Genomic DNA, 13741 nt, shown 5'->3' with positions numbered 1-13741 from the left:
GGACTTGAGTCCAGGTCCTGTGACTAGCCCTAGGTCCTTCACCGCCACACACAGTGCCCCTTAGGCTGAAAAGACTTCCAAGACCCACGGGGCAGCATATAGGGATTCATGTCCAGCCACCCCAGACAGAGGACCTGCCCATCCCCAGAAAGAAGGTGAAAGCTTGGTAACCAACAACCGTCAGTGCTGGGAAGTCCTTCCTTCTGTCTGGCCACTTTGTGTGCTGCTGTAATAAAGCCCATTTTCCTTTATTCTGTGCTTAAACTTGCAAAAAGTCTATCCGCCTCCCCTGACTTCTCAGGCTTGGAGGCTATTTCAGAGCCTCCCTTCGATGTTTATTCCTTATTCAAAGATCCCAGCACATCCTTTTGTGCTTTCAGCCACAGTCCCATAGCAGGAACATACCAAAAACTGGAGGGGAGGAAGCTGCGGGCATGGGAAGACTACAAGGGAATGGGGGGGGGGCCCACTGGAGACAGATTCTCAAGCGCAGCTCGAACCACCTCACACCCACCCCCACTCCAGGAGCTTCTGCGGTCACTCTGGCCTCAGTTTCCTCACCTGACAAAGGGAGAGTTTTAAAACCAGCCAGGTCACACACCATTTAACAAAATCACCCTTCCCATCGCCCTCCTCTGCTTCTGTTTTCACACCCCCCAAACAGCAGGGAGACCTATTCCATTCCAGAAAGTTTCCCAAATCACTTCCCCTGCCCCCTACAGCCCCAGACTAGGTGAGGAGAGGCCCCTCCAGCGCGAGCTCGGCCAGGCGCGAGGTCTCCCGCTGCGGGTCCTCCTGCTGCCATCCACCCCGGCGGTTCTCCCCGGAAGCCATCCCTCCCGGCCCTAGGAACCTGCCCGCAACTGGGTCGTGTCTGTGCACCGAGCACCGTGAGCTCAGAGTCCTGGCACCTCCAGGCTCCGCTCCTACTTCCATACAAGGGCCGAGAGCCGGGATGTCACACAGAGGTGGGCAGGTCGCTCTGCCGTCTCCAGAGCAAAAGCCCGCGCGCTCACGCGCGCATCACCCAACGCGCTGGCTTCCCTCTGGCCTCTTCCCAGCTCAGACCGGAAAAGCGGAAAGAGGAAAACCTCACTCCTCCCGGAGACGCGGCAGTGGGGACCCCCTCCGGCCACCCTCGCCCCTGGCCAGCTGTGCCCGGCTACGGCGCGCTCCCGGGGAACTTTTGCCCGGCCGGGCTCAGGTGCGGCGGAGCGCGGCGCGGGCAGTTCCAGCCGAAGGCGGCGGCTCCTCGCAGCGGGCGAGGGATCCCGTGCGGAACCAGCTCTCCTCCTCTCCCGAGGCTCCGTGCGCCCCGCCCTGCGAGGGGATCCGACCTCCAGCTGCCAAGACGTGTGGTCCCGAGGGACGCGAGCCGGAGCCGAGCCCCGCACCGGCTCGCCTGCGGAGCAGTGGGCGCTGCGCGGGGTCCAACATGCCGCAGCCGCCCAAGGACCTGCAAACTCCCCGGCGGCAGAGTTCGGAAAGCCGCCGCCTCCCCAACGCCCGAGGCGGCGGCTGCGCCCTCGAAGGGCACCGGACGCGGCACCCGCTGTGAAGCCCTGGGGCCAAGGGTGGCGAAGTGGACCCGAGCCCCAGGCGTCCTCTCCCGAGCGCCGGCAGCCGGGGCTCAGGCCCTTCCCGCCGGCCGCGGTCGCGGCCCCCGCCCTCTCCGCGGTGCCCGGAGCGCGCCCGCCGGGAGGGCGCGGGCTCGGCGGGAGGACTGTGCCGAGAGCGCCGGGAGGCGCAGGGGAGGGACGCTGCACTTCAACTCACCTTGAGCCGCAAGACCTCGGGCGCTGATCACACTTGCTATCAAAGTGGCCACATACCAAATCATAGTACTACCGCGCGCCAGCCAGGAGCCTCATCCTATCGCAAAGTGCTCCGCGCCGCCTACGCCCCGCGCCGGTGCTCCCGCAGCTGCTGCGGCTCCTGCAGCCTGGGCGGCCCGCTCCCCATCCCTCCGCGGCTTCCCTCGGCTCGGCGCGCAGCCTCCCGCCCGGCGCAGCGGCACCTGCACTGGAGCCCGGGCGGAGCGCAGCCAGCGCCGCGGAGAAGTCTGGCCGCACCGCCCCGGGCCCGCCCCCGCAGCCCGCCCATTGGGCGCGGCCCGTAAGCCCGGGGCCCGATTGGTCGGGACGCCTGCCCGTCGCGGCGAGGGGGGCGAGCCCATTCAAGGTGCTTTGACGTGTGGCAAGCCCAGAGCCGCAGAATCATGCGCATTGCCGGAGAGAAGGCGCTGCCGCGTCTCCGCTCCGCTCTACTCCCTGCTCCCGCTGCATGGCAAGTTTCTGGGGGAGGGACTGTGGCTGCCCGGCCGGCTAATGGGGCCCTGGCGTTTCGGCTACGCTGCAGGTCTGAGGGGTCGGCGCCCCCGCCCACCCAGGGAACCCAGCATCCGGTTTCAGTCCGGCAAAACAGCGTCCCGGGAGGATGGTGCTGATCCAGTGACGGGGAAACCCGGGAACGGCAGCCTGGGGAAGCTGGGAACGTCCTTCGCTGGAGATCTTTTCAAAGGGGTCACGCGCTACCGCCACCTCCCCCCTCCCTTCCACATGCGGCCACTCTTTCCTCCCCAACGCACCCCCTCCCACCCAAACGTGAGATTATCTTAAGCTCCATCTAGCCTGAAGGCAGGGGGATGACTAAACTGACCTCTAAAAGTCGCTAAGATTTGGGGTGAGTCATTGGCTCAGCTGCGAGAGTGTCACGGGCCCCCTCGGGAACACACGTGTGCACACTGCCACCCCCAGTGCGGGTCATAGTTGCTCATCACCACGAAATCTCGACTCTGAGCAGTGAAAGTGTTTGTTCTTCTTCTCCTAAAAAGGCTGCCTCCTCAGACACAAGCCCCCACTCCCCACCTGCCTGGGAGCCTGGCCCACCAGGGCGGCATGAAGCCAAGATGGACTTGGGGAGCAGGGTAGGGGTCTGGGACGGAGGGACCCAGGGAAGGGGCTTCTTATTCGTACAGAAGAGGACAAGGAGGAAACTGGAAGGTGTTCATTTTCCCGACCTCATCCCCTCCCCCAGTGCAGTTGTATTTGCAGAAGGAATAAACGAGTGCCATGGAAACATCTACTACAAACAGTCCCCTCACACCAGCATTCTGAGGCTGCAGTGAAGATGTCTGTTCTTTCAAGGAGTGAGAGCAGTGGTGAAAGGGGCTCGGCTCCCCAGGATGGGCTGCTGGTCACAAAGGGAAGACAGAAGGGTGGCAAAGGGAGGCTCAGCAAGTTCACCCTCGCAAAGCACTCATTGGCCACAAAGCACTGGCTCCAGGAAATGAAGCTCAAAGATAAAAAAAAAAAAAAGAGGGAAACTTGCTTCTAAGAAAACACAGAGAGAGAGAGAGAGACCATGCATCAAAAGTGGCCTGAACACTGGAGGAGCAACCTTCCCTGAAATGTGAACCCTCTTAGCTCACCACCAGCCAAGGTATGGAAGCTGGGAACCCTCCCCCAAAAGAGCAGCAAATGCACTGGTAAAGTTTAGCATCTGGATGTAACCTGAAGAACAAGAATACTTGAATGGCATAACTCTGGTGATTCAGAGATGTCTCTCCCTGAGCCTTCATTTTAGGGTCTCTTTCTCTAGCAAGATGCCTTTCTTGGGGATGTGAAGTGAGTTGGAAGCTCTAGGCCCCCACTGACGGGCTGATTCCCTGTGAGCATGTCCAGGAGCTAGAGCTTCGCCCTCAACATATACACATGCCCAGGGTCCTAGGGCTATGAGCCTTGCAGGATCCATTCGCAGAACTGGCAATAGCAGGATTTTCTTTCCAAAACCTCTCAGCAGCTAACTGGCCTAAAGAGAAATGCTGGGACCCCAGGGCTGCCCCAACCTCTAGCCCGTCTTAGGTATAAACACGGCAGAGGAGTGAGAAGTGTTCTTCTAGGGGCAGAAAGTGGAAGGAGAGGGGTGGAACCACTCTCACCTTCATCTCAATTGGATTTGCCTGGCCATCAACTTTGTTCTACTCAGTGTGTTGGTTTCTGCTAGGGAACTAAAACTGTGTGTCAGGTTGAAAGGAAGAAACAACACAAAGAGCTTAAGAGTATGAGTTGGGTTGGGAAGGGGTTCAAAAGAACTATCTGAAAAGGAGACTAAATTTCTTCTGGATAAATCTGTTGGAAATGCAATGGAACAGTGGAGTGAAGGCAGAGAGGAAAGAGAGGAAAGTTAAATTCGAAGGGAAAAGTTGGCATCATCATCAGACATGTCTCAGTTTAGTTTCACATCAGCTCAAGAGAGACATACAGTGTCGGGTCATAGTGAGGAATGAGACCAGTGAAGTGTTTCCTTCTTGGCATGTAGCTAATCTCCATACCCAAGAAAGATGGGACACATCCAATAACGGATTCAAGCAAGCATGGACCCCAGCGTCCAAGAGGGACACAAGGGAAGGATGCGAGCTCCTCCTGGAGCAGCTCCTGGGCATACCTGGTTAGTCATCGGTGTCTCTAATAATGCAGGTGTGTACATCAGGTAAGGGAGTAGACGTCATCCCTCCTGCATTTTGGAAACACAAAATGCTAGTCTTATCAGTTTCTCCATGTAAAACCATCTAGCCACCTACCCACACATCCCCTGGATCCCTGGAGGACAAGTGTCTGCAGAAATTTCGAGTCTAGGAGAAGAGGAGGCAGAGACTCACTCCCTCCTCCCATCCACTGAGCACGTGGGACTCAAAACCGAGAGTTCACTCACTATCACATCCCCCCTTCCCCGGTGGTCCCAGACTTCTTTGTAGAGTCTAGGTGAGGATGGTCATCAGAACAGCTGCTTTTGAGGAAGAGAGGAGTTCCAAGTCAAAGCAGTTTACCCCAATGAGCATCGGAGAGGATGTTTAGTGTTTCTGTAGTTAGGAAACTGTATCAGTTATCTTGCCATATAAAAAACCATCCCAAAATATAGTGACTTCAAACAACAAAAGTCATTTATTTGCTCACAAATCTGCAATTTGGGCAGGGCATGGTGGGGACAGCTCTCCTCTGTTTCGTATGGCATCTGGACCAACTGGGGGAGGGAAGTAGTACTCTGGAGGCAGCTCATTCACATGGTCAGCAAGTGATGCTGGCTGGCAGCCAGGGCCACAGACAAAGAACTGCAGCTCTTCTCCATGTGGGCTTCTCCGCAGGATCCTTGGGCCTCCTCACAGCATGGTGGCTGGGTCTCAAGAGCTGGCATCCCAGTAGAACCAGGTGGAAGATGGACTTCCCTTTATGTCCTAGCCCTGGAAGACACATAACATCACTTCTACTAAAGTCAAAACCCTGTCCTGATGCCAAGGCAGAGAACGTAGATCCCTACCTCTCGATAGGAGTGGTGTCCATGACCCAAAGCTCATAGGATGGGAGGCTGTGCTGCACCCACTGGGGGAATGATACAATTTGCCATGAAAACAGTCTCCAAAATTCAGCCATAAATGAAATCTAGAGGAAATCCCTAGAAAGAAAGTGTTTGTAGGCAGACAGTATCTAGGTCTTAAAATTTTCTCACTTGAATTTAAGCTGCCACCACCAGTCCCAGGCACACAGGGATGTGAGTGTGACCGTTTCAGAAGCCTAGCCGGTTTGTGAAGCAACTTCTTTCACCTTGTTTTCTCTCAATATGCCAGAGACCAGTCAGCATATTTAAAAGAACTTGGAAGAAGAGAAAAAATAAACAAGGGAAATTGGATTTCCGAAGTATAAATATCTCATCTTAAGATCTGATGCAGGAGAAGTGGGGGAAAGCTTTGTAGGATGCTGAACCTTCTTTTCATAAGAATTTTCCATCTTGGCTCAAAATGCTCACAGATCTTTACAGGCACCTGCAGCCTCTGGCCATACGTTGTTTTTCTGGACCTGAATAGCTATTCTCACAGTCCACTTTGTCCTCTCCGAAAATAAATTCCTGGAGACTTTTCTTTTTAAAACTCAAACTTCATTATGATTCAAATTTCCCAAAATATCCAGTGTTCCCCTACTCAGTTACAATTTCCCTGAAGGCCACATCTTGATTAGATGGAGATGGTGACTGGCCCAGAGACAGATCCAGGCCTTCCTGACTGAAGACACCCTGTTCCCACCACACACGATCATTTTATGATGTCTCGTCCAGATGGGTCCCCAAGCACGGGAGAGGGTCTACCAGGACACCACCCGTTACAGAGCATGCCACTGCTGAACCATGGTATGATGGGATGCAGCAGGTGAGTGGTGACTCTCTCCCCGACCTGCCCAGGTATCTGCAGAGCAGAATTAGTGCATGCTGAGCCTTAGGTCAGAGTTCTTTAAAAAAAAAAAAAAAAAAAAGCATTGTCTTAACATATTTTATTTTCTAGTTCTTGCTGGTGGTATCATTTATTCTGCTTAAACATACCCTTCAGTGACAATCTCTTTTGGCCATGCCACGGCATGTGGGATCTTAGTTCCCAGACCAGGGATCAGACCCGAACCTACATTGGAAGCACGGAGTCTTAACCACTGGACCACCAGGGAAGTCCCTAAGTCAGAATTCTTAAAGACGTGTTTGTGGAGTCTTTCATAGAAATTAATTGATAAAGCAGTTCTTAGAATTTTAGCCAAACTGTATTCATTTCTTGTCTGGCTGAAAAGGGATCAAGTTCTTGCCCAAGGAAGAAAGTAGATCCATAACTTAGGATGATTTTATCTGAAAACCAGACGATAACCCTCTCAGTCTTACTAACCCCGCTCCTCCTGCTTCGTGGCTTTCCAGGCCAGCTCTGAACAATCTCAAAGAAGACATATTTCATGTTTTTGTGGCTTAATCTAAATGCAGAAAAGAGGTTCTCTGCTTTGCATCACATCTGTCTCTGCTTTGCATCACATCTGTCCTACAGAGCTCAGGGCCCTCATGACAGCCCTCCCTGTGAAGTGCCCACAGGAATACGCAGCCGTCACTCTTCTGAAACCCCTCACCTTGCCAAGGGCTGCGTCACAGACAATGTGATTCACAGGATGCCACCTGAGTCTGCCCTCGCCTGCCCGGAGTTAAAGGCCTAGCAGTGAGGTGCTGGAGCAGGTGGACAGCTGTGGCCCCCACGTACACACTCTGGCTTCCAGGCATCTCAAGATGCCATCCAGCACTGGTCCTAGCAAGCTGGGGGTCTGGGTCATTCTTTTGTCTGAGCCATAGTTTCTCCATCTAGAGAGGGGACAGTAGAAGGTAGTAGGGATGGGGTCTGCAGGTAAGGAATCTCAGGGGTCGTATGTGCAAAGGCATCTCAGGGGTCACATGTGCCATTTCTCTGTCTCCGGTTCTGTGCCCCTGCTGCATTACATCATGGAGAAAAACTAGGCCCGGCCTCATCCCATGACTATTGATGACCAGGGATTCTAGTATAGTGTGGAAGCTTCTGCAGAGGCGCATGGAGTCATGGATTGGAGCTCCTGGCATCATTGAAATTGGCGAAAAGTTGATGTCAGCATAGGATCGGGAATTTATGGGGAATCTGTCAAAGAACAAGTCATGCTAGCATGCAGGAAATGGAGATATCAAGGAGCATCTGAAGAAGGAATTCTCCAACTGACAGGTGGCTGTGAACCAGCTTGCAGTCCGCCCTGTGCCAGGCACCGAGGAGGAGGACAGTAGAGTGACAAGCCACCATCCCTGAGCCCCAGGAGCTTAGTATCCTATTGGAAGGATGAGGCTGAGGACTTGAGCAGCACTTAGTACTCTGTCAGCAGGGGCCTGGGGAGAGACTGTGGTCCAGGCTCAAACCTCCAGAAGGTGGGGATGGCAGAGACGGGTGAGAGCTGAGTGGAGGGTGTGAGGATGACCTAAACCTTCAGCAGAAGAGCAGAGGAGGCAGGATGGGGAGCAGGGCTGCCACCAGGGAAGCTGCTGGCCTGGGAGCCCTGAGGGCAGAGCTGGCCCGCCTCGCTCTCTGCTCTTGTACCCTGGTGTCTGCCAGGTGGCAGTGTTCAGTGGGCACGCTTGGGACTGGATATACAGAAGGAGTGGTACAGTGACACAGGGACAGCGGACACGGCACCGGGGGACTGAGGAACCGGGTTGGCCAGGAAATCAGGCAGATAGGAGAGAGGGAAGGAGGGGGACGCAAGAAACAGGCTGAAGAGAAGTATCTCTGTCGGCTCAAGTAAAACCAAGGGGAGCTGGTGGACAAGGGGCCAGGGCAGTGGAGTGGGGAGGGGCCCGCAGGTGGACGGGTGGGGTGGGAGACCAGCCACAGCTGGCGGGCTCAAGCGGGTCTGTTTCTGGCACACATTCGACCCCCAGACCGCTCTTCCTTGGGCCCCTGCACACTCAGTTCTCAGCCCCCACACAAAAGGGCCTTGTGTGGGAGTGCTAGGCCATGCCTAGCTCATCTTTATTCGGGGCCCCCCCTTCCCCAGAGCCTTGGCACGAGCATCACTCTACCAGGTGCAGGAAACAGGAGGAGGGGCTGGGGACCAGAGGTCGGGTGCAGATGCAGCCCTGCCCTCCCACACCCAGGCTCCTCTGCCTCCAGCCGCCCCACCTTCACCCCTGCCCCTTTGTCCTTGCCCCCTCCTCCTTCCACTGCCCCCTCTCTCATGAGACCCCACTTCCCAATTTTCTCTCCTTCTCTGCCTCTCTGTTCCTCCCCTTGTTGGGTTTTAGAGTGGTACGGGGAGCCTGGAGACAGAACTGGATGTATTCTTGGAAAAAGCATCCATGACAGAGGGTACCACAGCAACAAGTTACCATGGTGCTTGGACACAAGGTAAATATGGTGCAAAGAAACAGTTGCTGGACTCAGAGTCAGGAGACCTGTGTCCCCTCCCTGCCTTGTCTCCCCAACAGCGCATCCTTAGGAAAGTTGTGTGACTTCCCTAAGCCTTGCTGGGAATTCCAGAAACGTCCAACCATAGAACCAGCAGCTGGCATTCACAAATGTCTACTGAGCACTTATTGTGAGCCAAACACCCTGCAAGGTGCAGGGTGAGCACAGCAGACACGTCCTCGCTGTCACAGAATTTACAGCTAACAGCCGATAGGCTTGTTCAGAAGAATAGAGAGAGCTAAGGGGTCAGCACAGGGGCCAGTCCACAGCCACAGAGGTGCTATGCACAGGAGGTATACCAGAAGCCCCTGTGGGATGCAGCTACTCTGGAGCAGGTTAAAATTAGAAGATGGTGCTGAACCTCTAACCTTGCTTGCAGCCCAGTGTCTGTTTCTAGGTGGTTAGAAACTAGGAAACAATGTGACAGAGTGAAGATTTATCTCCACAGGAGACAGGATTGTCAACCCTGGGAAGGCCCAGCTTTAGGGAGATTCTGGTGTGTGTGCTGAGACGGGTGTGTCCCCAGGGGTAGGGTGGGAGAAAGACAGAAGCAGTGATGAGCACCGTTTGGGAAAGGAGGAGAATTCATCCAGAGCCCCGACTTCTGAGGGCTTCGAAGCTAAGCTCCCTCCCCACTCCCTTTCTAGGAAACCTGCTTGGAAAAGCCCATGGCCTTGAGGGGGCCATGGCTGCCAGGGAAGCCCAGGACAGGAGGGCTTTTGGGAGAGGCCAGTTGAGGCGCTGAGAAGAGCCCATGAAGGACACAGGACAATGAGCCCATAGAAGGAGGGCTGTGCAGGGGGGTGGGGGGGCAGGCTGCCGTGACGGCTGCTCTGCTGGCAGCCTCCCAAGGTTAATTGAGGGGCAATGAAGACTGCCCTGCTCCATTCCAACAGGAGGGGGGCTGGTTTGAAAAGAGCATTTGCTGTGGGGAGAAAGAGCCTTTCTCTGCCCAGGCTGCTGTCCTTTGTGGAGGTTCTTTGAGGCATGAGCCCTGCAAAAAGGCATGGGGCGGGGGGCCGGGTGGAAGGTCTACAGTCTCAGCAGCCAATGGGCTGCCCTTGGTGGACAAGAAGGGGTCAGTGGCGCGGTCCGCTGCCTTTGGACCCCTGAGATGTTGGGCTGGGAAGTCTCTCCACACAGAATACCTGTATCTGACTTTCCCCCATGAATGACGGGTATTTCCAGGGGAGCACAAAGGGAGAGAAGGGAAGAAGCAGCTGGAAATCGGGCAGAACCTTTAGAGGGCGGGGTCAGGGGTTCCCAGCCCCGGAGAAACGGGGACACGTCCCAGGGCCCTGCCTGGGTTGAAGGGTTTGGTGTGATAACACCAAGGCTTTACTAGGTGGCATGTTTGTACCACTGGAACCCACCTCTCTCCACAAACACACACAGCGCACACACCTTCACAGGGACTCACACACAAAAATCACACAGGTGATGCGGGACAAGCCTATGCCCATGTCCACAGGTAGGATCTCTTCTAACAACCACGTGCGTGTCGTGTCCACCTCTGTACATGCCTGCAGAGTCCACGTGCTCCCCAGCTGTCACGTGGCAGGTGGCTGCCACAGCTTCCAGGCCTCCCCCCAGGTTCCACTGCACAGGCCTCCTGCCTTCGCAGCAGGACGCCCAGCATGGTGTCCAGTCCTCTTGCCTAAGTCAGGCCCCAAGGAGCTTTGTCCAGTGACATCCACCTTCCCCAGACTCACCTCAAGCCCCGCGTCCAGGTGGCCCTGGCTCCACCCCAATTCTTGTCTACAGGGACCCAGCTCTCCACCCCAACCTGTGCAGACGCTGGGTAGCGGCCACCAGCAGGTGGCACCAGCAGGAGCTGCCTGTAACGCCCCTGGTGTTAAGGAGAACATGTCCCGTCTCTGGAGGAAAAGCCGCTGTGCAGGTGCATGACCTCCTCTCTGTTTCGGCCAAGCCCAGTGAGTGGATCTGCCACGAGCACCAGGCCAAGGAGCGCCACTCCCGAGGGGCCGGAGGGGAGGACAGAGACCAGGGGCTCCAGAAAAGAGGAGCTGAGGGGCAGGATGGGGAGGGGCAGGGCGGCAGCAGTGTGGATGCGTGTGCTCACCTGTGTGTGCATGCCCTGCGCCGCCACGGGGCTGCCTGTGCCGGTGGACGTGGAAGATGCAGGTGTGGACAGGCTTGGGATGCAGGTGCAGGTGTGCATGTGTGTGCATCTGCGTGAGCGGCTCGGGAAGGGGCAGAGGTGAAGCCCAGCTCCTCACCACACCGCGCCGCCAGCACCACGCTCCGCAGTCGTTCACCCCCACCCACACTCCCCACACCACACACTCCAGGGACACACGGTCTCACCACCCACGCGGACAGGTGCTGTGGCACCATGTACGGACCTGCCCGCCCCCGCGCTTTCACACATAGATGCAGCCCCGCGCAGAAGCAGGGGATACATATAGATGCGGCCAAGACGCTCGCCGGTGCCCGGCACCCGCGTCACGTGTGCGCACACTTGCACATTCCGTGCTGTATCTGTGAGCTCTCCGTGCCAGCCCTCCCAGGAGAGAGGGCTCTCCCAGCCTCACAGCATCCCAATTTCTGAGCAATGAGAGCCCCTGGTCTGAGGATTGTGAGAGCCGAGTCAGCACTGCAGACAGCACTTCCACCTGTGGGGGGCCCTGGGGCAGTTCTCAGGTGGGGGACCCTAAGGCTCCCTGACCTGCACCCGGAACAACGCTGGAGTCAGAGATATTCAAGTCCCAATCCTTGGACTTTGGGGTCTTATAAATGGGGGCTGTTGTGAGGATCACATGAGCTGAAGACCACAAGGCCCCCAGCACTGTGCCTGGCAGGGCACAGAGGACAGCAGCCCTGGGTTCCAGCCCATGAAACTCCAGCCCAGGAGCTGACTAGTCTGTGCAGAGAATATTGATTTGATTGGTAATAGGGACTACGAGCTGGTGATCTGGGTTTGAGCTCCACCCTTGCCAAATTTTATCTCTGAAACCAGGCAGCTCACTTACCCCTCTGAGTCTCGGCTTCTCCTTTTTTTGACCCAGAGCAGCTAACACTAACCAAGCCTCCCTCGCTCCCGGTCCTGTTCCCAGCACTTTACAAAGAGCAAGTCATGAGTCCTCATGACGGTAAGTGGGCTGATCTGTTATCATTCCCATTTTATAGAAGAAGAATGAAAGCAGTTGCCTAAGATCCCACCAGCAGTAGGAGCTGAGACAGGACTGGACTCCAGGCAGCACCTCCAGAGCCTCTGCTCACAACCAGGATGCTGCGCTGTCCCCTTCGTGGTGGTGTGTGCACCAGCGATGTCATGGGTGTAGTTTGTAGTTTGCAGACTGCAAGGCATGTCACAAGTGTGAGGGCGGGTTGTTATGCCTCCCAGCCTGGCTCGTGCTCAGAGTAACTGCACGGGAGCGAGAACCCAGATGGGTACAGGAAATAGGATGGGCTTGGTGCCACCTGGGCCTGCAATGTCACTCCAAGAAGAGAGGGGGCCGCAGCCGTGAGTGTCCTTCAGTGGGGCCAGTACTGGCCTGGCGCTCAAACGACTTTGTGGAGCATTAAGATCATTTTCAAGTCTCCCAGAATGCACCTCTCAATGCTAACCGCGGTCTCACCAGCTCCTGTTCCCATCTGCAGCCTCCACCTCGGCCCCAGTGTAGACTGTGTCACCCGCTGTGGTGTGTTTGCAAGTCGCTGTGATGGGACAGCCAGGGCTGTAGCACAGCATCCTAGGAGGGTCTCAGAGCAGAGCCAGGTAGAGCGTGGATTAGAGCAGGTCTAACCTCTTCTGTGAATTAGAGCAGGGCCCCCTGTGTCTCAAAGAGCAGGGCATGGAGACCAGGAACTCTGTTTGCAACTCATTTGAAGAAAAGGAGACCCCTGGACACTCCTTGATCACCAACCTGACTCTTCCTGGAGAAGATTCTCTGATCCTCAGAAAAGAATCACTCCACAGACATGGGGAAAAGCCCCATCTTTTTGGAAGCCCCCTTTCCCCCTTCCTCAGTTGGCTCTGCATAAGACAGACTAGTCATTGTCACTACACAGGGACAGAGGGTCCCTCAGACCCCTCACACCACCCCAACTCCCACTTTTCCCTATTCTCCTTTCCAGAATCTTCCCCAGTCTGGTCCCTCCTGCCTTCCTCCCCTGGCTGATAACCCATCAGGACAGAGCTCTTTTCTTCTTCCCCTCAGTCTGGCAGTGTGAACCGAGGTGTTCTCTAGGAATGGCTGTGAGCCTGTTGCCATTAGCAGAGCCACAGAGGCACACAGCCTCGCAGCTGTCTTGTTCCCACCTCTTTTCCATCTCCTATCATGTGCGCCTCCATTTAACCTGGACCCCCCTCCTGCATAAGAAATATGCAGCAGGGACTTCCCTGGTGGCGCAGCAGTAAAGACTTCAAGGTCCCGGGGCTTCCTAGGTGGCGCAGTGGTTAAGAATCTGCCTGCCAATGCAGGGGACACAGGTTCAATCCCTGCCCCAGGCAGATCCCACATGTCGCGGAGCAACTAAGCCCATGAGCCACAACTATTGAGCCTGCGCTTTAGAGCCCGTGAGCCACAACTATTGAGCCCATGTGCTGCAACTACGGAAGCCCACATGTCTAGAGCCCGTGCTCCACAATAAGAGAAGCCACAGCAATGAGGAGCCCACGCACCACAACGAAGAGTAGCCCCCACTCACTGCAACTAAAAAAGAAAGCCCGCACACAGCAAAAAAGACCCAACACAGCCAATAAAATAAATACATAAATTAATTAAGAAAAAAAAAAGACTCCAAGGTCCCAATGCAGGGGGCCCGGGTTCAATCCCTGGTCAGGGAAGTAGAGCCCACATGCCACAACTAAAGAGCCCGCATGCTGCAACAAAGACCTGGTGCATCCAAATAAATAAATATTAAGAAAGAAAGAAAGAAAGAAAGAAAGAAAGAAAGAAAGAAAGAAAGAAAGAAAGAAAGAAGGAAGGAAGGAAGGAA

At 55.5% G+C, this 13741-nt stretch overlaps 1 protein-coding gene across 1 annotated transcript in view; it reads right to left on the bottom strand.

Annotated features, from left to right (window-relative positions):
• Nucleotides 1-1840, bottom strand: part of IGSF9B (immunoglobulin superfamily member 9B) — a 41033-nt gene extending 39193 nt beyond the window's left edge. The window contains exon 1 of the mRNA XM_057695020.1: nucleotides 1777-1840. Coding sequence (XP_057551003.1) covers nucleotides 1777-1840 — 64 coding nt within the window. The remainder of the gene's footprint in view (nucleotides 1-1776) is intronic.
• Nucleotides 1841-13741: the final 11901 nt, after the last annotated feature.

Source organism: Hippopotamus amphibius, chromosome 9 (assembly GCF_030028045.1).
Source record: "Hippopotamus amphibius kiboko isolate mHipAmp2 chromosome 9, mHipAmp2.hap2, whole genome shotgun sequence".
NCBI classification, from domain to species: Eukaryota; Metazoa; Chordata; class Mammalia; order Artiodactyla; family Hippopotamidae; genus Hippopotamus; species Hippopotamus amphibius.
This window is presented reverse-complemented; position numbering and strand designations above follow the sequence as displayed.